At 34.8% G+C, this 22,541-nt stretch overlaps 1 protein-coding gene across 12 annotated transcripts; it reads right to left on the minus strand.

Annotated features, from left to right (window-relative positions):
* Nucleotides 1-5,396: 5,396 nt before the first annotated feature.
* LOC107867795 (pentatricopeptide repeat-containing protein At1g31430) lies at nucleotides 5,397-15,080 on the minus strand. Of its 12 annotated transcripts, none has more exons than XM_016714210.2 (6): nucleotides 12,800-15,080; nucleotides 11,927-12,645; nucleotides 11,680-11,829; nucleotides 8,012-8,107; nucleotides 7,316-7,858; nucleotides 5,397-7,131 (listed from the first exon to the last, which is right to left on the minus strand). In XM_016714210.2, the coding sequence occupies exon 1, from the start codon at nucleotides 14,707-14,709 to the stop codon at nucleotides 12,895-12,897; it is 1,815 nt and encodes a 604-aa protein (XP_016569696.1). In that variant the 5' UTR covers nucleotides 14,710-15,080; the 3' UTR covers nucleotides 5,397-7,131; nucleotides 7,316-7,858; nucleotides 8,012-8,107; nucleotides 11,680-11,829; nucleotides 11,927-12,645; nucleotides 12,800-12,894. The 12 variants fall into 12 exon arrangements, with proteins under 12 accessions (XP_016569696.1, XP_047267848.1, XP_047267857.1 ...); XM_047411892.1 differs by having other exon boundaries at nucleotides 8,012-8,505; XM_047411901.1 differs by having other exon boundaries at nucleotides 7,316-8,505; nucleotides 11,680-11,764.
* Between the last annotated feature and the right edge of the window lie 7,461 nt (nucleotides 15,081-22,541).

Consider the following 22,541-nt stretch of genomic DNA (forward strand, 5'->3'; position numbering starts at 1 on the left):
TTCATAGCCCACCGTCTCTGAAGAATGCAACTAATCATGGCAATATTAAAAATTTGAACGAAATAAGAAATTTCATAACTCAAGCCAAAAAATCTTGAATTTATCAACATAATGAGATTTTATAATTCTGAGTCAGGAAAGATGCTCAAAGTTATGGGAAAACATATATGCATGATTTAGCTAAAGAAATAAACTCAAAACCTAAGGAATTCACACTTCCCAAGAAAACACTAAGCTTAAACGGTAAATAAAACTTGGGGAATTGAATAATCTTTTGGACTCAGCGGGTGAAAGGAAACCCATTGATGATATCCCACATACCTGACGTTGAAAAACCTTGATGAACTCTTTGGATTTGAAGTTTGAAATTGAAGAACCCTAATATTTGCCTTTGAAGAAGAAAATTGCTTCTTTCTCCCATTTCTCTTTATGTGTGATTGAATTTTGAGTTAATGAAGAATTTGGGGCATTTTACACTTATATTCCATCCTTACGATAGCTTAAACGACATTGTTTTGGTGTTCAAAGAGTGGGAAAATAACCCAAAAAAACCTTTGAAAATGTTATAACAGTGCAGAACTATCTCGGCTAACGATTTGGGCGACGGACCGTCACTCTAACTATCCCAAAATGACCAAATTTCAGTCTTTCTGCTTAAGGGTGACGGTTTGTGCGACGGCAAAAACACCTTTTTGGTAAATCGACCATAACGTTTTACTCCGATATCGAATTAAGGCAAAACTGGTGGCGTTAGAAAACTAATTCAATTATCATTTTGTTGATGGGTCTTGAGCTCAAAAACTCTTAGTAATCTGAAAGTTATGCTCGCTTGAAGTTGTCTATAGCAATATTCTTCACAAGAATACAATCGGTAAGGGATATTTTGACTTGGCAATAATCTAGGAATTATTTGAGGCTTTAATATGTCTAACTAACTTATCAAATTACCAAAATATGATGTTTGATTTTGCATAAACTGGAAGCATTGTTCTAATATTGACTTGGATTTTTAGGGTGTTACATTTCTACCTCTGATTTTCACTCTGCAGGATACTCTTCCCACGATCTTCAGTATGTGTCCCTTGAATCATAGCACGGTCGTGGGTGCCTCTCATCAAATCCTCTTCATACTCAATATTTATAAGCATTGTTTTTGGACTCTCTTCACCCGATCAATTTTTGTATTTATGTACGATGGTAGGATGCATTGTCTGAAGGCCACCTGAATATCACTTCTCAACTTCAACCAACAATAGTAATGGGACGACCGTTGTCAGATCCAACGGTCATAGGTTGGCTCGTTTGATGCCTTTTAAGGCCCAATTTTCTGTACTTTACTTGTCCGAGCTGTTTGACTTGCAAATACCATAAACACACATCATACCCACATAAAAATGCCCTTGTACAGCAAATTATCTTAGTTTTAAGCATCGAAAATGCGCACATCAATACTTTTATCAGAAGTGTAATTTGGGTGACATCAGTCCATGTGCTAAACAAACCTGATTAGCATTTCCTCCTAGAAGTACTGTTAGTCTTAAAGCTTTTGATTTGATTCATATGGATCTCTGGGACCTATAAAGTCCTAACTAGTGATGGTCACAAGTTTTTCTTAACTGTTGTAGATAACCTTACAAAAATGACATTGGTATTTCTATTGAAGTTGAAGTTTGATGTTATTATTGTTCTTAAGCATTTGATTTCCTATGTTCAGAATCAGTTTGACACGAAATTAAGGTCGTAAGAACTGAAAATGGGATAAAGTTTGTCAACGATATGTGCTGAATTGTTTGATACTCTAGAATCATTCATGAAACCTCGTGTTCATATACACCTCAGCAAAATGGTGTAGCTGAAAGAAAATATAGAAATCTCCTGGAAATGAAAAGGGCAATTAGATTTCAGGCTAATATACCATCAAAGTTTTAGGGACATTGTGTCAAAGTTGTTGCCTATCTAATAAACAGAATTACTTCTTCTGTGATTAGCTTCATGATTCCTGGAAAAATATATAAATCTAATCTCGATCATCTAAAAGTTCTAGGGTGTTTACGTTATGCTAAAATTGTATATGAATTGGATAAACTTGTGCCTAGGTCAAGAGAAGCTTTTCACTTGGGCTATTCTGAAATGAAGAAAGGATACGTTTTGTTTGATCTAGCTAACAAGGTCTTTATTGTCAATAGGGATATGATTTTTAAGGAAGATATATTTCCTTTCAAGACCAGCATTTCTTCAGCACCTCAGTCAGAATTCCCTCAACACAGCTCTGGGTTATTAGATCAAGCATCAGTTCCAACAACTATAATGAGAACTGGCCTGCCTGAGTAGTCTGCAGTTGCATCTTCTCAACAACCTCTAGTTGTTGTGCATATAGCTCCTGTGAGAAATATACGTGAAGAATATTATTGAACTGTGTATCTAAATTATTACATTGAGACTCTATTTATAGACACTATATTAGACTCATTTTCTAACTAGGACAATGACACTTCAATCTTTTTTCAAGTAGGATTCTATATATATTCCTATTCCTACTTATATTCTAACACTCCCACTCAAGCTGGTGCATACAAGTTATATGTACCTAGCTTATTACAGATGTAATTAATATGAGGACTTGTCGAAGATATCTGTAAGAAAGCTAGTAAGGACTGCTCTGGACGTCTGGGAGACCTCAGCTGAAAAGGAACAAACTGAAAAGTGGTCAAAAAAGTAGTAAACGTCGCCGGAAAGTCTCTATGTCACTAGAAAATTGTAGAAAACTGGTATAAAATATATGGGTCATTTCAAACAAGAAAGTCACCGAAAAGCTAATTGGAACATGCTTATGCGCCGAATTATTAGATTTGATGGCTAAAAAATGGTCACAATCTGAGAAAAAATCATATGTGTTGAGTCGGAATGATGACATGACCCTACTGAGAAAGAGAAATTATATGGATAGGGTTGGAATGACGACACAACCCCTACTGAAAAGAGAGAAATTATATGGGTGGGATCGGAATGACGGCATGACCCTACTGAAAAAGAAAAATCATATGGGTAGGGTCGGAATATTGACACGACCCTACATAAATCAAATCTGAGGAGTCACCGGAAAGACGTACGAAACTACGCAAGTTAGATTTGAAGAGTCACTAGAAAGACACGTGGTGCTATGCAACTCATATATGAGAAGGTAGTCCAAAAAGATGCATGGTGCTATGCAAATCAGATATGAGAAAGTAGTCATCGGAAAGTTGCATGGTGCTACAAAAAATAAATATGAAAAAGTAGTCACCGGAAAGATGCATGGTGGCCCAATCTTTTGGTAACATGATCATTGGCTAGACAGACGACATATATGGTTATAGCCGCCCGCCGGCAACGGAAGTTCTTTGATTCTCTACCAAGATCATAGAGACTCTGATACCATGTGAGCAATATAGGTGAAGAATATTATTGAATTATGCATCTAAATTATTACATTGAGACTCTATTTATAGACACTCTACTAGACTCCTTTTCCAACTAGGACAATGACACTACAATCCTTTTCCAAGTAGGATTCTACATATATTCCTATTTCCTATTCATATTCTAATAGCTCCATTTGTACAACTTCCTACTGCAACAAGAAGATCAACTACCAACACACAACCTCCTCAAAGAAAGTCTACTAGAGGAATACATCCACATGAATCGATGAAGATTTTGTGTCATTAAGCATTAATAACAATGTTACATATCCTCTTTCTAATTATGTCTCTTATAATAATTTGTCTACCAAATACTAGTGTTACTTATCAGCTTTCTCTAATATTGTGGAACTTACTTCCTATGCAGAAGCTATCAAAACTGAAGTAGCGGCTCTTGAAAGTAATAACACCTGGCATATGTTGACTTTACCTGATGGCAAGCAACCAATAGGTTGCAAAAGGATCTTTAAAGTTAAATACAAAGCCTCAGGTGAGATAGAGAGATTCAAAGAAAGGTTGGTAGCTAACGGATACAGCCAAAGACAGTAACAACTATTTTGTTTTCGTTTATGTTATCATGAATCCATTCTCCTTCCTGCAAGGCTCCTAACTGAGCACAACCAGCAAGAAGAGCAACCAGTGTGTATTTGTCAGGTTTAATCCTCTGCATTTGCATCAGACAAAACAGGTCTGGCAACAAATGAATACATGAAATTATCAGGACATAGACCACGTATTCTCAATTCATCAAAGAGTAAAAGGGGCTGTTTGAATTGACCCGTTTTCACATACCCTTTAATCATTACATTGCACATGAACAATGTTGGGTTCTGGCAACAAGTACTGAAGATTTTCTTGGCGCAATTTAAATAATTATGAGTGGTAAAGGCTAATAGCTTGAGTAAAACGACAATGTCTTTGTGGAAATTGCGGATGATAACTTGGGCATGGATTTGTTTGAGTTTTGTTATGGATCTGCATGTCTTACGAAGCTCAAGGCATGTTTTAGAGTCGAACATAGTAGAAATTGACCTTATTGACGACATTATATTATAGGATTTTAGAATAGAATACAGCTAAAGGCAAGGTATAAGTAGGACATGAAAGTAATAGCAAACGAAGCAACTTCAACAAAGAGAAACAAAGCAAAATCGGAATACAATGACAAAAAGGGCAACACATTGTCATCAACCATAGTCCTCCTCCTCTTTGTTTCAGGTGGCTTTGTTTTTGGTATATTTGCAAGAATCCCTATCCGGTATGTTGTTTTTAATAGCCTGCACCAAACTACGGTTTGTTGGATCACTGATGATAGCCTCCACAAATCTCAAATCAAATAGTCCAAGGCCATTGCTGCAATTTGTAGGCCAGTTAAAATTATGCAAAGCAATGAGTTCTACAGTTACCACAGGGTTATGATGCCATGTGGTATCACTGGTATGTACTATGGCATCAAGAACATTACGAGGAAGAGCAAGTCGTTTAACTTGCATGGCTTTGAAGGTTCCAAAGAAGGGCTTGTTAATATAGGCCACCTTGCCAATTACACCATCGACCCCCAAGCTTATGCTGTGGAATCTGATACTGCATTTATATTTTATGAATACCCTCAACATGGGACACTCTTTGACCTCCTTCATGGAAGAAGTGATGACGTGAATTTAGACTGGAATCGCTTTGCCATAGCAGATGGCATTTGTAGAGGTTTGGCTATCTTACATGGAGGCTCTCTCTTCAGCGATCCGATCATCCTTCTCCATGTTTCAAAAGCAGCATCTTTATGAAACATTTGGACCAGCCCTTAATTGGAGATATTGAACTTGGGAGGGCATTTAATTCGTCACAATTTGCTGTAGCTATTTTTTAAATGTAGATAAACTGATACTCTGTTGTTTTATGATGTGATTCAAATGTTAAACGAGTAACTATCAAATGTTCTTCTTTCTTTTTTTTTTTTTTTTTTTTTTTTTTTTTTTTTTGAGAAGGTAACGGTTGTATGTATTAAGCACAAATCATTACATAGTTGTACTGAAACCATATATACATGTGAGCATAATTACGAATAAGTAACTATCGAATGTTCTTTAATTCATGTCTTTTAATGAAATCTTCTACCTACACATGACAATCATTCACTTCACGTTGCACACTATTTTACCTACATTTGAGAAGGCAACTGAGAGTACTTTTCAGGATTCAAGAATCCCTTTGTCCGATTCTTCATCAAGAAATTTAAGGTTCGTTGTGTCTTGAGTATGAAACCAAAAATTATATCCACTTGGGTAGGACAATAACTACAACACAGAGATATCACGTCACCCACAAACCAACACGAACCAACTCTTATTTTTTGTAGTCTTTGTTATTTTAAGGACTTCATTTATAGTTCCTATTCTTATACTACTACTACAATTGCTATTACTACACCTGAGTATCAAAGAAGTTGAAATCAGCAGTAAGAATTTCTAGTGACTATGTTACTCTATTTAGCTCATGGTCTTTTTAAGTGGTAAGTCGGGATAGAAGGAAGGGGAAGGAAAGTATTCAATGTGATTGAACCTTACATCTTTTGAATATACGACACCAATTTTTTGAATCTCTTTCTCCTTTATGCAGGATACCAGCTTCACTAAATAGCTACTTTTTATTTTCTTTCTGTTTTAAAAGTCAATGATTTAACAGGATTTGGCAAACCCAATTTCCAACATTACCTGCAGGGTCTAACAAAATCTTGTTTTAAACCACCTGCATGATTTTTCATGTAATGTGTGTAATTGCAGAATATGTAATATGTGATGAGAGTGACACATGCTGTTAATAAGTATACCTTTGGGTAATAGTGCTTGAGCTGCTAAATGGGAAACCAGAAGTGAGCAAAGGAACAGAGCTGGCTAAGTGGATTATTCAGCATGAAGATTTGGGAGAAGTTCTTGACAGCAGAGAGTGGAAATTCTGTTCAAGTTCATCAACAAATGCTTTTGCTGCTTGAAGTTGCTCTGCAATTCATAAGTGTCTCTCCAAGTGAAAGACCTGATGCCAAAGAATTACTAGAAACTTTGCTAATTTTAGGACGACAGTTTGGTATTTAACCACACATATTGTATCATTGAGTTTCTACCTCATGTTAGGTTGCTTGACTCTTAAAAATGTCTCGGCTGCATTCCGAATCATCAGAAAGCAGTGCATTTTGGGATGATCGGACGCGGGTGCGACAGCATTTTTTTGCGAGGGTGAGCAACAAAGACCTTGTGTCCTTATTGTCTTTTTCTGTACCTTCTTAAGAAAGATATTTAATAACTGTTGGTTTTAAGCTTTGAAATTAAAGAATAACAGATAAAGACTTAGAGAGAAAAAATACTGCAATTGTATTGCCAAAGAAAATTGTTTTATTAATAAGTCAAAGACATATTTATAGCTAAATTTCTAGCTAAATATAAAAATAAGCAACTAAACTTAGATTCAAATTTAAATTCAAATAACAAAGAGATAACTAATTCCTAAGTTTAAGCCACATAGAACTCTAATAATTTAAAACTAATCTACTTTATTTCCAAGACATATTTTCAACACTCCTTGGATCGGAAATTGTAGATTGTAGTCTCAGCTGCATTTGACCTCCTGAGTAAATCTGTCAATTCATCTTTGGTCTTGCAATGCTTGTGTGCATCTTCTGTTGGATTAAATAAGAAATTTTTACCTCTCATTTCAACTTGTAAAATCGTATGATTAGTGACATCAAAAATTCGCAATATTTGTCTCCAAATAATAATTTAAATCCTTCATTAACTAGCCAACACTTAACAAATTTTTATCAATATGGGGTACGTAAAAGACATTTGAGATTATTTTTGTACCTGAAATTGCTTTGATTGCAACATTCCCTTTTCCTTCTGTAGGAATATAGTCACCATTTCCACTTCTGACTCTCTTATTTTCCAAAGGTAGAAACTCCTTAAAAGAGTTTTGAAATATGTCATGTGGTTCCCACTTCTGACTCTCTTATTTTCCAAAGGTAGAAACTCCTTTAAAGAGTTTTGAAATATGTCATGTGGTTTGTACAACCACTGTCAATCATTCAAAATCAGATTCTTAGTTGAGAAATATGTTGCCACAAATAAATGATCTTCTTCTTCTTCTTTGGTGACCTGTGCATTTGATTCATATTTTTGAGATTTGCTTTTGCAAATCACAGCTTCATAACCAAGTTGATTGCAGATCTTGCATTGTGCATTTGGTCTCTTCCAACATTTAAATAGAGGATGACCTATTTTGCCACAGTGCTGGCAAGGTGGGTAGTTTTTTCTTGGATTATTACCCTTGCTTTAAGTCTTGTGGTTGGCTATCAAAGCCCCTTCAACCACACCATCCTGTCACATAAGCCTTCTTTGCTCTTGTGCCTGCAATTTATTTAACAATTCTGCAAAGGTAATCTTGGACAGGTCTTTTGTATTTTTTAAGGTAGTTATTGATACTTCATATCTTTCAGGCACTGTAACAAGAATTTTTTCAACAATTCTTGAATCTATAAATTTAGTGTCAAGCAATTTTACCTTGTTAACAATGCCAAGAAGTCGGTCTGAGTACTCTTCGACGGTCTTAGATTCTTTCATCTTTTGCAATTCGAATTCCTTTGTTAGATTCAACACCTGCACGCCTCGTATTCTTTCATCTCATGTATATTCTTTCTTCAAATGATCCCAAATTGCTTTTGCTGATTTAAGGGTCATAATTCTTGTGTGAAAATTGTTGGAAACACACTAGCTCACAAAGTTACTTTTGCCTTTGATTTTATGTTTTTTTTTTCCTTATGGCTTTTGATCTGGGCCACCGTGGGATTTTTGGGCAGCGGAAGAAAATCATAATCCTCCCCCATGGCCTCCCAAAGATCTAAAGCCTCAAGATAAATCTCCATTCTTACTGCCCAAAGTTGGTAAATCTCATCATCAAAGACAGGAGGAGTTATTTGGGAAAAGTTGTTTTCAGAATTCATCTCACTCATAGATCCCTCAAGAAAATGGCTCTCATACCAATTGTTGGTTTTTAGCTTTGAAATTACAGAAATAACAGAGAAAGACTTAGAGAGAGAAAATATTGCAGTTGTATTGTCAAAGGAAATTGCTCTATTAATAACTCAAAGACATATTTATAGCTAAATTTCTAACTAGAAAATATACAAATAAGCAACTAAACTTAAATTTCAAATTTAAATTCAAATAATAAAGAGTTAACTAATTCCTAAGTTTAAGCCACATAAAACTCTAATAATTTAAAACTACCAATAGTATACTAATAGTCATCTACTTTATTTTTGGGACATATTTTCCACAATAATTATGAGAAATATAATAGAAGAATATTATTGAATTGTGTATCTACATTATTACACTGAGGCCCTATTTATAAACACTACATTCTAATCCTTTTCCAAATAGGACATTACATTATAATTCTTTTCCAAGTAAGATTCTATAAACTATTACTTTCCCTAATCCTATTCTAACACTCCCCCTCATACTGGTGCTTACAAGTCATATGCGTCGAGTTTGCTACAAATATAAGTAATACGAGGACCAGTGAGGGACTTAGTGATGATATCTATAAGAAAACTTGTAAGAACTGCTCATGCCTTCTGGGCGACTTCAACTGAAAAGGAACAAACTAAAAAAAAATGGTCGAAAAAGTAGTAAACGTTGCCGAAAATTTCAAAAGCTAGTATAAAATATAAGTCACCTCGAAATTAAGAGATGAGTAGATCTTGAACAGAAAAGTTGCCAAAAATTAGCCGAAACAGGCTCATGCACCAGCACACAATCAGATCCTGTCGGAGGTGGCGATCTCCTAGGCGGCGTGTGGGAGATCGATTCATAGTGGAACTGATGGGGTTTGGTCGCAGGAAGACACTGGACCTCTTGGTGGTGCTAGTTTTGTTTTGCACAACACTAACGAAAAGTGAAACTACGTATATCAGATCTGAGTCACCGAAAAGATGCAAGAAGCTACACAAATCAGATCTAAGGAGTCACTGGAAAGACGCACGGTGCTAGGTAACTCAAATATGATAAAGTAGTCCAGAAAGATGCACGATGCTACGAAATCAAATATGAGAAAGTAGTCACTGGAAAGATACGCGATGCTACGCAAACCAGATATAAGAAACTAGCCACTGGAAAGATGCACGGTGCTACGAAAACCAAATATGAGAAAGTACTAATTGGAAAGATGCACGCTGCTCCGCGAACCAGATATGAGAAGCCATTAGAAGGAAGCACAGTCGCCCAACTTTTGCTAACATAATCATGGCCAGACGGGCGGCGTATATGGGTCATAGCCGCCCGCAGGCAGCAGAAGCTCTTTGATTTTCTACCAAGATAGTAGAAGCGCTGATGCCATGTGAGAAATATAAGAGAAGAATATTACTGAATTGTGTATCTATATTAACATTATTACACTGAGACCCTATTTATAGACACTACATTCTAATCCTTTTCCAAGTAGGACACTACATTACAATCCTTTTCCAAGTAGAATTCTATAAACTATTCCTGTTCCTACTCCTATTCTAACAATAACGTTAATCATAAGATTGTCTATCCTATCCCATTGGGTGCGAGTAAAGTCTTTCCACATTCCTATTGGACAGCCCGGTGCACTAAAGCTACCGCTATGTGCGGTGTCTGGGGAAGGACCCCACCACAAGGGTGTATCGTACGCAGCCTTACCTTGCATTTCTGCTAGAGGCTGTTTCCAAGGCTTGAACCCATGACCTCCTGGTCACATGGCAGCAACTTTACCAGTTACTCTAAGGCTCCCCTTCTCCACTTTCCTATTGGTTGGGGAATAAGAGGAAAACTCTCAATCTGAACAAATTTCTCACTCCATTAGCCTTCCTGAGATCTAATTGTGATCTATGTTAAGGTGATATCTCCTGCTCCTTCTAAATAAGTTATACTCCCTCTATTTCAAAAAGAATAACCTAGTTTGACTTGACACGGAGTTTAAGAAAATTAAAAAGATTTTTGAATCTTGTGATCTTAAATTAAAGATATGTCAAATGTACTAAAATGCCCTTCAATCTTGTGGCCTTAAACATGTCATGTGGAAAGTTAAAATTCAAAAGTTGCTAAAAAAGAAAAGGGGTCATTATTTTTTAAACGGACTAAAAAGGAAAGTAGGTCATTTTTTTTTAAACAGAGGGAGTAGTTAATACACTTATTTGGCTATAGACATGACTTATCGACATTGAAAGAATTCTAAACACATTAGAATACTTAATATCCCTCCACAAAATCACAAAATCACAAAATACGGATATGGCGCGCAACATATCCAGAGTATAGATTCCATCAAGATAGTGGTCAATGACTCACGAGAAAATCAATGCTCTGATATCAAGTTTATCACACCCTAACTAGGGCTAGCAATTTGTTTAATACTATCATCTTATAACCACACATACAATAATTCAATATGCTAAATAATATTTAAGCCTGTTACTAGCTTGGAATTGAGGTGTCATTCTTTTATTTGTGTATAAATGTACTTGTTTTGAGATATCTAAAAGAACTTGTTTTCTATCAAAATATCCAATATTTCCAAAAAGAAAAAATCCACCGATTACCCATAGTCAGGAATAGACTAATTGAGGGAAAGGTATTGCGATGATAAAACAAAAAAGACTGCCAAAAGAGAAATTGGTTAATTTCTCATTGTTTAATTAAGAAATCCAATTGTTGGTCATTATAAAATACAAAACAAATGATAAAATGAAAGAATTTCTAATGTACAAGACACGATATATCTGAATCTAAAGTGTCAATTCCAACAAATATTGAAAAAACAAAAAAAAATAAAAAATTTCATATGTTTAATTTTATAATATCTTCCAATGTCCTTTAGGATTTGGAGAGGAGATATGCATCGGGTTCCAAACCAAGTCTATACTGTCTAATAGGATGAGACTATATCAAGGAGTCCTGAATAGGGATAAACTGGAGAAAGACCCAATGGTTTAGTTAGACAAGGTTGTTTCCTTGCTTGCACCTTAATGTTGCACTTCTCAATCATATTATTTTTGGTACACTGAAAAGTACTAAGTAAAAATCCTAGAATTTTTCATAAGCAACATTACCTAAATCAGCCAAGAGCAAAAACTCCATTGTGCAAGAAAAGTGATTTCCAAAACAGAAGCCAATCCTTCAAAGGTCGATATGATGCTCACCTAATTTAGTTGTGTTGCAGTCAGTTAGACAGCTCAACAGATGTTGCTTCATGGATTCTCTGCCTTCCTTTGACATCTACATGGCCTATCCATTTGTAACAGGAGAATTGGAATCAATGGAACACAAAATGTCCATTTCACAAACTGAACCTATTTTTGAATTTTTTCGCAAAAATGTTAATAAAACAGATGCATCGTATGTAAAGAAAGATGAACTAAAACATAAAGTGAAATATAATAGCATTACCTCATATCTCAGAGACTAAACAGGTCAGGAAGTTAACTATAAGCATGTCAACATGTTGCAAAACCCCTTCAACAGACTCATGAATACAAAGGTACCTAGTCCAGGAACGAAAAGCCTTCATTTGGCTACCACATAAGTCAACTCCTCTATGGATTAGAGTATAGACTTATAACCAGCATCCGTCATATTAATCCTAATTTCCCAGCATATTAACAGCAGAAGGGGCTTCTTATCATCAGAAACAAAATAGTTAGAACAGAAACTAGATCAATCTAAGAACCGGTAGCACATTCCCATTCTAACACCTGTGGCGGACAGCCAATTTCCTTCCTCTGCATACTATGACCTTGTCCCCCTATTTCACGCAGCTTACTGACAACTACTTTCTCCACTTCAAAATTTCTGTTAGCTCAGTAGGCAGCAAGGATTGATCCAGATAATCCCAAGACTTTACACCCTTCTAACCCAACGGCTTAGAAGAAACATCTGCTTCAACTACCCGTGCAACTCGTCATATAATATCAACAATGCTGAGCACTGACCCATATTCGTCACCCTTCAAACTCAAACTTTTAGAAGACCTTCATCAACCAATCCAGCTGCAAGCAGACCGGGTTGCTAGAAAGGAAAGACTTCATGTTTTAAACTTCTGCAGTGGAGATATGAAAGTGCTGGAGCTTTTTCGCCCATCTTGCTGACCACCTCGTTTGTGGTAGGTCCTGTATGAAGTAAATTGAGCATCAAATTGGACATTCAATAAATTGGCCACATCCAAGAGATCAAAAGATTTCTCATGAAAACAAGAGGAAAAGGAAGCACCATCAAAGGACAGAGTCAAGCCTAATGGGAAAAAAGATCCAAGTCATAAATCACCTGAACTTTTCTACCTTCAGAAACATCTATGAACTTGCCCCTAGATGTAGCTAAGAGATGCTACCCAACAAATAGCATATTTCATTTCAAGAGGATTAATGTCCAACAATGAACTCGTGCACATTTCCATTGATATCGATTGAACTGCATCCAGGCGACTTCTTAACACCTAAATCTCTCATACTTCCTCTGATCTTTGATACATCTTCCCATCTGCCAGCAGATGCATAGGTGTTTGCCAGAAGTGTATGAGTGCTAGAATCATAAGATTCAATCTCCATTAGCAGTTCAGCCACACGTTCACCCACATCAACATTGCCGTAAATTCTGCAGGCACTAAGCAAAGCCCCATATATTGGAATTATAATCTCATTGTCTTTATTGGGTATCTGAGATATCATTATTTCAGCTTCACTTAGGAGCCCAGCACGACCAAGTAGGTCTATCAAACAACCATAATGTTCTAACTTTGGCTGAATTGCATAAATCCTACTCATTGCGTGGAAATACTTGTGGCCTTCCTCTACCAAACCCCCATGGCTGCATGCACTTAACGCTCCAATAAAGGTGATATCATCGGGGCGAAATCCAGCTTGTTCCATTTCCGAGAATAGTTCCAGTGCCTTCCTAGAGTTTCCGCTCATGGCTAGCGCACAAATAATTGAAGTCCAAGATGCGGTATCTTTCTCTTCTAATTCATCAAATATTTCCATCGATTTTTCTATACAACCACACTTTGCATACATCTCTATAAGGGCAGTACCAACAACGGTAGTAACAGTTATTCTATTTTCCTTCATGTAATCATGAATCCATTCCCCTTGCTGAAACAATCCTAACTGAGCACAACCAGTGAGAAGAGCAACCAGTGTGTATTTGTCAGGTCTAATCCTCTGCATTTGCATTAATCGAAACAGGTCCATTGCATCATCAACACGATTGAATTGCACATACCCATTAATCATAGTTGTCCACAAAACTAGATCTCTTACGGGACTCCTCTCAAAAAGTTTTCTAGCTTCATCCAATTGAGCGCTATTAACATACCCCGACACCATACTAGTCCAACATATCACATTTTTCACTGACATATCATCAAATATCTGCCTGGCCACCATCAAACATCCACACTTACAATACATATCCACTAATGCATTCCCAATAATGACACTGAACCCAACCTCCTCAACAACGTATCGATGAATTTCTTTACCAAGTTCCAACCTTTTCAACGCGGTGCAAGCGGATAAAGTACTCACAATCGTAGCTTCATCAGCCTTAACACCACTTTCCTCCCTCATCTTGTTGTAAACCTCAACAGCATCCTGGAACCTACCACATCTAACAAATCCAGAAATCAATATATTCCACGCAACCGAGTCTCTCTGAAGCATTTCATCAAACACCTTGTTTAAGCTTCCCACATTCCCAAACAAACTATACATATCCATAACAGAATTACCCACATAATTATCAAACCAAACACCAGATTTCAACACATGCCCATGAATCTTTTCACCTTCCTTCACCATTTTCAATTCACCAACAGCTTTAAACACAAATGGATACGTGAAATTATCGGGACACAAACCACAAATTCTCAATTCATCAAAGAGTAAAAGGGGTTGTTTGAATTGACCATTTTTCACATACCCTTTAATCATTACATTGTACATGAACAATGTTGGGTTATGGCGACAAGTATTGAAGATTTTCTTGGCGTAATTTAAATTATTATTATGAGTTGTAAAGGCTAATAGCTTGTGTAAAATGCCAATGTGTTTGTGGAAATTGAGGATGATTACTTGGGCATGGATTTGTTTGAGTTTTGTAATAGATTTGCATGTTTTTAGAAGCTCAAAGCAAGTTTTAATGTCAAGTGTAGTAGAAATTGACCTTAATGAAGACATTATAGTTAAAGATTATAGAATGGTACACAGGTAAAGGATAAGTACGACATGAAAGTAATTGTAAAAGAAGCAACTTCATCAAATAGAAACAAGGCAAAATAGTTCATGGACTTGTAAATTGGACAGGTCTACTTCATTTATACACATGAATCACTAAAAAATATTATTTCAAACTCTTTAATCATTGATTGGACTTATGTGACATTAAAAAAGTAAACTAGGATAAGACGCGTGTAGGCACGTACCGAGAATACGAGTGATCAATTTCATATTAAAATAATTTTAAAAATATTATAAAAATTAAAAAGGCTTTTCTCTTTCCTCCTCTTTTTAAATTTAAAAATATTTTTTAAAAAAATTAAACCTTCCCCAAGCTCTCCCCACCCACCCAGCCCCATCCAAGCCCCCTCCACGCCACCCCAACCCCCGTCCAGCACCCCCATTCCCCAAACTCTAGCCTTTTCCACTGCTGCCCCCCACCATTTCCCCAATAAAGAACCTTTATTCAACCAATTCACAAGAATTTCCAACATTGAATTTTAATCAATTCACAAAAATATTAACATTAAATTTTAAGAATTTCCCACATTCTTGAATTACTCAAATCACAAGAAAAATAAAAATTAAATCTTTACTTTAAATTTCAAGAATTTTCAACTTTCTTGAATTACCCAAATCACAACAAATTCATAAAAATTGAGTTTTTATATTGAATTTCAAAAAATTCAAACTTTTTTGAATTACTCAAATCACAAAAAGTCTAAAAAAAAATATAAAAATTGAGTCTTTACATTGAATTTTAAGTTTCTTAAATCATTCAAATCGCAAAAATCTCATCTTTTCATACTTTTTAAATTTTTTGCCCCTTATTTTTTATTTTTTATTTTTTTCATAGAGCAAAAAGAATAAGAAGATGAAGATGATAAAGAAAAAGAAGAATAAAAAAAGGAGGAAGGAGAAGAAGAAAAAGAACAAGAAGAAAGGATAGAGAAAGAAAGAACGTGAAAAGAAAGAATAAAGGGGAAAAGAGAGAAAGGGGGTTTGTTTATTTATTTATTTATTTTAATATTTAATTTTGTAATATATAAAAATTACTTGGAAGATGTGACAGTTGACATGAGGTGAATGTATTATACTCACCAAAAAAGTATTTAAAACGTTATTTTTTGATGGGTTCGAAAATTCAGATGATAAATATATAAATAGAAGTGTCTAATTTAGAAAATAATATAGTACAGAAATACATCGAACCATTTGCTAGAAACAATTCATCAACAAATAGAAACAATGTTGTTTGTCTCGCTACTGTTTGACCGATTTAGTAGAATTAAATACTAGAAGTAGTTAATTCCTCCGTCCATTTTCTCTATATTAAAAATAATAAATACTTCAAGGAATATACTAAATATATTAAATTTAAAAGATAATATAATAATATTATTTATATTATTTACTATTTTTTTAGAATATTTCAAGTCAATAATAGTAGACAAGTAACTGGATTGAGGAAGTACCAAATTGTCAGTATTAGGTCATTTTAATGCATGTATTTTTTGTTGACTTTTCTTCACAATAATGTGTTAAGTGAAGCTCTATAAAGATAAAACGAAAATAATTTCATTAGATAGCTATCAAATAAATAGATATAATGTTTTTTTTTAAAACAAATTAAAAAGGAAATGAATAACACATAATTGGGACACAGGAATATGATACATGACGTTATCTCTGCACGAATTAATTTTATTTCAAAAAAAAAAAGAATTATTTTTTGAACTGTTGTCACCTGCCTGATTTATCTGGTACATAAAAAAATAGAGCTTTTAACACGTTATTGTTTGGTCAACAACAATTACAGTTGCTAGACAAATATACACAAAATATGTATATTATACATTAGTATATAAAATAAAGTATATATTTATTGGCTATTATTTTGATGAACGATATTTCATATCAATCGTTTTTAAAAAATTATTTGAAAAATAATTTTTTTTCAGATTTATACACTGGAAATCTGAAAGTACACATTATTTGTTTGCGTTGAATCCTTAAAGTAATCTAGAAATTAGCAAAAAGATTTATACATACTCTTGGTTTTTCCCAGATATACACACTCTTACTAGATAATACACATAGGGGTCGTTTGGTAGAGTGTACAAGAATAATGCGGAATATAGTGTATTAGTAATGCTTGCATTAGTAATACTTGTATTAGTTATACATGTATTATTTCTTCTACATTGTTTGGTTTGATGTATTAGAAATAATACATCTTACATAATTTTTATAAAAGAAATGTTTGTTTATAAAAATACCCTTATTTGATTTTGTACATTTTTTGCAATAAAGTTCTTTTGTCTTCTCAAACATAATTAGTATTGTTGAACTAGTATATAGAGGTTTTAAGATTAATTGCAAGACCAATGTCTTTGCATAGAAATATTACGCCGTTGGATTAACATAGTCGAAATAAAAATAAAATATAAGACATAAAATTAAAAAATAGTCTCAACATTTTTTAATCTTTTTAAAGAACCTCGAAGCAAAGCAAAAATATGTTATAGTTATTTAAATCAACTATTCATTGTTGTAAATTAAAATGTCGGGAAAAGAAATTGTGAAATGTTTTGAAAAGATTCACTATTGCAAATTAAAATGACGGGAAAAGGAATGGTGAAGTATTTTGAGAGGGAAATTGAGGGGTATTAAGGTCATTTAATAAGTTAATGCATCTGTTTAAAGTCTTTGTATTACTAATACATAGGAAATGGAGTGTATTACTAATACACACTCCAATACACAAAAGAGTGTACAACTAATGATTGCATTAGTTATACATAGGCAAAAAGACGTACCAAACAAGGTACTAGTAATACACATTAACTAATGCATGCATTATATTTTACAATACACTCTACCAAACGACCCCATAGTGGTATCACATTTGTACTTGTAAATGAGTTCATGTAGTGTGAGAATTTTTAAAAGAATATCTTGAACCAGTTAGTATTTTGGCACATTTATAAATGACAAAACGATGATTTTGTACATTATGGGATCGTTTGGTAGAGTGTATAAGAATAATGCAAAATATGGTGTGTTAGTAATGCTTGTATCAGTAATACTTGTGTGAGCTATGCTTGCATTAGTTATGCTTGCATTTTTCTTATGCAGTGTTTGGTTTGATGTATCAAAAATAACATAAATTAAATAATTTCTAAAAGAAAAATTGCAAAAAAATCCTTTATATATATGTTGGAAAGGATGTGATTTTTTTTTTTAGGGATAATAGTGCCGTTAATCATGTTAATGCATGTATTGGATTCATTATATTGCTAATACTATGGATTTTGAGGTATTAGTAATACACCCCTCAATACACAATAGAGTGTATAACTAATGCTTACATTAGTTATACATAGGGTACAAAAGTATACCAAATAAGGTATTTATTAGTAATACACGTTAAACTAATGCATGCATTAGTTTTCCAATACACTCTTCCAAATGACCCTATATGATTTTCAAATCGAACTTTCCAGTTATTAATTTTTATTAAAGTTTGTTACTATTGAAAGATGTTGATCTTTCACAATTTTAGTTTAAGCTTGTAATAGGCAAGTGATGCTTTCGTAGGGATATACTTAATATCTTTCACAATTTTAGTTTGAACTTGTATTAGGCAAATGATGTGTCAAGTCCTTTAGATGATTGACAAATTATCTTTTGGGACCTGATTCCTGAAGATTGTGTGATGATAAAGCTACAACTACTTAGGGATCTGATCGATCGCATTCACATTATTGTCAATGGTCAGCTGTACCGTTGGAAAGTACAAAAGTTGATGAGAAAGTTGTTGCCTTCTTGTCTTAGCCAATAAGACTCCTCTTAGATTTTCTTGTGTCATATATATTTCTCATTTTCAACAACAAGAAAACCAAGCTTCCATATTCTCACGACAAAAAAACTCATTGAAGCTCTTGAAATCAAAGTCTCACTCACAACAAGGGACTTGCTAGCTTACAAGTTGTGTTTCATGTTCTTATTGTAATTGAGTGTTAGTATTATGATTGTAAACGTTGCTACTATTGTTGTCCATTATTAGTAGGAGTCTTGTTCCAGTTCTTGAAGTCATTGTTGTCATCTAGAGTTAAGTGATATAAAAGCTAGAGTTAGCTTGTTGATTCAGTTAGAGTTAGTTGGGGTCTTAGTGCAATAGAGTTATTGCACGTTTCACTTTGTAATAGATTATTATTAGGAGAGGAAGGATTAGGAGTTTTAATCCTTAATGTCATAGAGTCTGTATTCAAGGTTTCTTGAATATTAGTAGAGCTTTGAAAATCCTGAAGGCAGGTCACAGTTTTTCTTCCTTGAGCAAGGAGTTTCCAGGTAAAAATTATTGCATTTCTTGTTTATTTACTTTATTTGTTGCATTGTTATCTCAGTTGCTATCTGCTTATTTCGTGTTGTCATATCTCTTGTATTTTTGTATTGCTCTGATTTACTTTTTATTATTCTTTACACATTTTTTGTTATATAATCCATCTCTTTGTCACCTATTCTTTATCTTGAGCTGGGGGTCTATCGGAAACAGTTTCTCTACTTCTTCGGAGGTAGCGGTATGGACTGCGTACATCTTACCCTCCCCAGACCCCACTTTGTAGGAACACACTGGGTTTGTTGTTGTTGTTGTTGTGTTGCATTGTTAAGTTTCTTACTGCATATGTCTGTTTGGGACCAGGTCCCAAAGTAGGAGGGCAACTCATCTATCTCTCTATTTGGTATAGGAGAAAGGTCTTCCTAAAAGGTTAACATCTAAGAAGGATCTTTAACATGACTGCCCCTCCTCATTTTGAAAAAGGTCAATCTACCACTCGTCCACCCAAGTTCAATGGGCAATACTATGGGTGGTGTAAAACTCAAATGCATGATTTCATCATGGCAGAAGATTGTGAGTTATGAGATATGATTGAAGATGGTCCTTTTGTTCCCACAAAGCCAGTAAAAGTTGGTGAAGTGACTTCAAATGTTCCTAAGACTATAAAGGAATATAATTATGCTAACCCGAAGAAGATTGAAAAGAATTTTAAGGATAAAGCTACTGGTTTGTGATATTGGCCCTGATGAGAACAATCGAATATCTGTTTGTGAGACTGCTAAAGAAATTTGGGACTACCTACAAACAACACATGAGGAAACTAGAAAAGTGAAAGATTCAAAGGTTGTTATGCTAACCACTCAATAAGAGACTTTCACCATGAAGAAAAAAGAGTCTATCCAGGAAATGCATACAAGATTTACTGCTACAACTAATGAACTTCATTGTTTGGGTGAGGACATTCGACCTTCTAAACAGGTTCATTAGGTCCTAAGTATCCTATCCAAGTCATAGGACAACAAATTTGATGCCACCATTGAAGCCAGGGATCTAAAAACTATGACTATGGATAAGCTGATAGGAAATCTCAAGACTTATAAGATTAAGAAGCAATAGGACAAGTCTAAAAGTGAGAATAAAAAAAAGAAGAATCTAGTACTAAAGGCTACAAAGAAGGATACCAGTGTTGAGGATGTGGAAATATCTTACATCACCAATCGGTTCCTCAAAGTCATGAGAAGAACAGGAGCAATTGTTAGAAGAGGAGAATCTAACAGATACAACAAAGATGGCAAAGCAATGATACCTATCACAAGTGTGGAAGCTGGGTCATTATATCAAAGATTATTCTTTGCACAAGGTAGAATACAAAGAGTATGTTAAGCAGGATGGTGAAAGAGAGAAAAAAAAGGATCGGGTCCCAGACAAAATACAATAGAAAGGCTGAAGCTGACAAAGTGGTGAAGCAAGTCCTAGCTACCTAGGGTGACTCCTCAGTGATTCAGATGAATTAGAGCAGAAAGAAGGTGTCTTTATGATGGTGGTATAGTATGATATCCAGGTCTATGCCTCTTTTTTTTCCCTAATAGCAAATTCAGATGATGATGAAGATGACAAGGTAACTCTCTTGGATATCAAAGAAAAACCTCAAAGATTATTCTCTTAAGGAATTGAAGTCTCTTGTTGATGTGTTTATACATACTGTTTGTGAACTCACAAAAGATAAGGAGTCATTGAACAAAAATCTTAATAAATGTGAAGAAGAAAAGTTTGAATTAACTGTGCAAGTATCTAAACTTTATGAAGATGGCAAGTCACTCTCCTTTGAAAATGATCTTTTAAATGAAAAACTTAGTGATATGTCTAAGTTTGAATCAAAAGGAAAGAGTGAAGGAAGCAAAATTCAATTTTAGTTAGAAGAAAAATTGGTAAAGGCAAATGCAGAAAGATGAGCTTGAAAAAAAATCTTAAATGGACTACCTCATCTCAAGTTCTGAGAAACCTCACTAGTCGAGGATCAAACAACAGAAGAGGCTTGGGATTCCATAGTGTATATATAGACAATAATCCATATAGCAAACATAGCCAGTTTTAAAGAGTATGAAAAAATTCTCAGTATCAAGAGGAAATGGTATGAAAAAATTCTCAGTATCAAGAGGAAATGGTGGTAGTTTACCTGGCTGAATTAAGAAAAAATTGATTTTTTCTTTGTCACCATTCTGGGAACTCAAGCTGAAATGGGTAACCAAATCTAACAACTGATTGTTAATGAAGGACAAAGCAAGAGGAAGCAGCCACCATTGGATCATGGATAGTGGTTGTTCAAAGAACATAACTGAAAAATTGAAGACTTTCTCTCGCTTAAGGAACATAAATGAGCTGGCAGTGTCTCCTTTGGTGATGAAAACAAAGGGTACATTGTTGGAATTGGAAAGGTTGGGAATAGTTTGAGTCAAGCCATTGATGATGTTCACTTTGTGGATGGACTCAAATTCAGTTTGCTGAGTGTTGCTCAGATTTGTGATAAAGGAAATGAAGCAAGGTTTAGGTTAGAAAAGTTCATTGTCACAGGTCTTAATGATGGTGAGGTGATGCTAACTTTATGGAGGAACAAAAATATATATGTTGCTGACCTGGGGTCTTATAAGACCAGGAATATGACATGTCTGAGTGTGCATGAAGATGCTGCTAAATTATGGCATAGGAGATTAGGCAATATAAGTTGCTCCTTGATAAACAAGTTGGTCATCAAGGACCTGGTTCGAGGCTTGCCTAAGTTGAAGTTTGTCATCTCTAAGGTGTGTGATGCATATGTAAAGGTAAAGCAAACCAAATCCTCATTCAAGCCAAAGAAAGAAGTTAGCATATCCAAGCCTCTGCAACTTCTTCACATGGATCTATGTGAACCTGTAAAGATTGCAAACAGGGGAGAAAAAAAGTATATATTGGTCATTATTGATGACTACTCCTGGCTCACTTGGACCTTCTTCCTAAGATCTAAAGAAGAAATATTTCTTGTGTTTGAAGCCTTTGCCAGACAAGTGCAGGTGAAATATAATGAGAAAATAGCTGGAATCAAATCAGACCATGGAACAAAGTTTGAAAATCCAAGGTTCAATTATTTTTGCAATTAGCTGGGTATCAGTAACAACTTTTCATCTCCTACAACACCACAACAAAATGGTGTTGTGGAGAGGAAAAATAGGACACTTATGGACATTGGCAGGACTATGCTAATATATGCAGGGATAACATATAATTTTGGGTTGAAGTAGTTAATACAACATGTTATGTGATTAATAGGTGTCTTGTTAGGTCCATTTTGAATAGGACTCCCTAAGAACTCATGACCAAAAAAAAGCTCAAGCTGAGTTACTTTAGACCCTTTAGTCACAAATGTTATGTGCCGAATAATCGAAAGAATGATCTTGGAAAGTTTGATTCAAGGAGT

Source organism: Capsicum annuum, chromosome 4 (genome assembly GCF_002878395.1).
Source record: "Capsicum annuum cultivar UCD-10X-F1 chromosome 4, UCD10Xv1.1, whole genome shotgun sequence".
NCBI classification, from domain to species: Eukaryota; Viridiplantae; Streptophyta; class Magnoliopsida; order Solanales; family Solanaceae; genus Capsicum; species Capsicum annuum.

Coding starts and splice junctions, on each gene's coding strand:
- LOC107867795 (XM_047411899.1), bottom strand. CDS start 14,709: ATGTCTTCATTAAGGTCAATTTCTACTACACTTGACATTAAAACTTGC.